Source organism: Ammodytes marinus (assembly GCF_949987685.1).
Source record: "Ammodytes marinus genome assembly, contig: scaffold_54, whole genome shotgun sequence".
NCBI lineage: Eukaryota > Metazoa > Chordata > Actinopteri > Uranoscopiformes > Ammodytidae > Ammodytes > Ammodytes marinus.
This window is the reverse complement of record NW_027648095.1, coordinates 52,501-55,000: the sequence shown is the minus strand read 5'-3', so window position 1 is coordinate 55,000 and position 2,500 is coordinate 52,501. Positions and strand designations below refer to the sequence as shown.

The 2,500-nt window shown below is 35.4% G+C and overlaps 1 protein-coding gene across 1 annotated transcript in view; it reads left to right on the top strand.

Moving 5' to 3' along the window:
• Nucleotides 1-2,500, top strand: part of LOC307271068 (E3 ubiquitin-protein ligase UBR2-like) — a gene marked incomplete at its 5' end in the record, with an annotated part of 55,105 nt that overhangs the window by 24,118 nt on the left and 28,487 nt on the right. The window contains 2 exon segments of the mRNA XM_080054944.1: nt 336-397; nt 967-1,077. Of these exon segments, the coding sequence (XP_079911070.1) occupies nt 336-397; nt 967-1,077 (173 nt within the window).

The following is a 2,500-nucleotide window of genomic DNA, read 5'->3' as shown; positions in this document are numbered from 1 at the left end:
TTATCTCTTTTCTACTTAGGGTTACTTGTTTATTCCCATTTGTAATGTGTGTTTTGTCCCCTGCCTATGGGACTGCCCATGTAAATTAGCATTTCTGCTAACTGCTAACTCCGGTTACTTGTATTTTTGATACTGATGTTAATCAACGTGCTCACGTGGACACTATGATGTCATGATGCAACTCAGACTATTAATGCTCATCTCTTTGTCTCTCTGTCTGTCTCTCTGTCTGTCTGTCTCTCCACACACACACACACACACACACACACACACACACACACACACACACACACACACACACACACACACACACACACACTCTCTCTCTCAAACAGGTCTCCATGTTCTACTGAGCAGGACTGAAGTCGCCTCAAGATTTCCTGAACGCCTTCCTCTGGTTAGTTTGTGTGTGTGTGTGTGTGTGTGTGTGTGTGTGTGTGTGTGTGTGTGTGTGTGTGTGTGTGTGTGTGTGTGTGTGTGTGTGTGTGTGTGTGTGTGTGTGTGTGTGTGTGTGTGTGTGTGTGTGTGTGTGTGTGTGTGTGTGTGTGTGTGTGTGTGTGTGTGTGTGTGTGTGTGTGTGTGTGTGCTTGTGCGCGCGCGTGTGTGTGTGTGTGTGCTTGTGTGCGCGTGCGTGTGTGTGTGTGTGTGTGTGCTTGTGTGCGCGTGCGTGTGTGTGTGTGTGTGCGCGTGTGTGTGTGTGTGCGTGTGTGTGTGTGTGTGTGTGTGTAAGACTCAATGAATTTCAATGTGCTCATAGTAAATTGACTTAATAACAAACTGAGTGAACTGTGTGTGTGTGTGTTTGACTTAATAACAAACTGAGTGAACTGTGTGTGTGTGTGTTTGACTTAATAACAAACTGAGTGAACTGTGTGTGTGTGTGTGTAAGACTCAATGAATTTCAATGTGCTCATAGTAAATTGACTTAATAACAAACTAAGTGAACTGTGTGTGTGTCTCTTTAAGGGTGAGCTGAGCCCGCCCCTCCTGATCGAGCTGCCTCTGCGCTGTCTGGTGCTCTGTGCCCAGGTGCATGCTGGGATGTGGAGGAGGAACGGCTTCTCACTCATCAACCAGGTCTGAACATAGCAACACACACACAGATAATAACAGTAATATATATGAACGGAAGAAAGTCAATCTCGGGGCACTCCGGTGGTGTAGTGGATAGAGAGCGTACCATATTGGCTCCGGCCTTCGTTGCAGTGGTCGCGGGTTCTAATCCGACCCGTGGACCTTTACTGCAGGTCATCCCCCCTCTCTCTCTCTCTCTCTCTCTCTCTCTCTCTCTCTCTCTCTCTCTCTCTCTCTCTCCCCATTTCAACTCTGTACTGTCTAATAAAGCTTGAAAATGACAAAAAATAATCTTATGGTCCATGCCAGCAGAGCATAGCACACATCGGTAGAACAATGTCCCAGAAGGTGTGGGCTGGAGCCTTCAAACCTTTTAACATTTCATGGAATATATCAATAATAAACCTGATTTAATCAAAACAGAAAACAAGAGTTTGACTAAACAAAACACCAAAGGAAAACCTTCCATAAATGATTGACAGTTTATAGTTTATAAAGTGTTATTATAATTCTAATATTAGATATGATACTGTTATCCTCCCCATAATATTCATTTATAATATTAATATTAAATAGCATCATACTCATAAAACCCATAATGTTGATTTATAATATTAAATAGCATCATACTCATAAACCCATAATGTTTATTTATAATATTAAATAGTATCATACTCATAAACCCATAATGTTGATTTATAATATTAATATTAAATAGCATTATACTCATAAACCCATAATGTTGATTTATAATATTAATATTAAATAGCATTATACTCATAAACCCATAATGTTGATTTATAATATTAATATTAAATAGCATTATACTCATAAACCCATAATGTTGATTTATAATATTAATATTAAATAGCATTATACTCATAAACCCATAATGTTGATTTATAATATTAATATTAAATAGTATCATACTCATAAACCCATAATGTTGATTTATAATATTAATATTAAATAGCATCATACTCATAAACCCATAATGTTGATTTATAATATTAATATTAAATAGCATCATACTCATAAAACCCATAATGTTTATTTATAATATTAAATAGTATCATACTCATAAACCCATAATGTTGATTTATAATATTAATATTAAATAGCATTATACTCATAAACCCATAATGTTGATTTATAATATTAATATTAAATAGCATTATACTCATAAACCCATAATGTTGATTTATAATATTAATATTAAATAGTATCATACTCATAAACCCATAATGTTTATTTATAATATTAAATAGCATCATACTCATAAAACCCATAATGTTGATTTATAATATTAAATAGCATCATACTCATAAACCCATAATGTTGATTTATAATATTAATATTAAATAGCATCATACTCATAAACCCATAATGTTGATTTATAATATTAATATTAAATAGCATCATACTC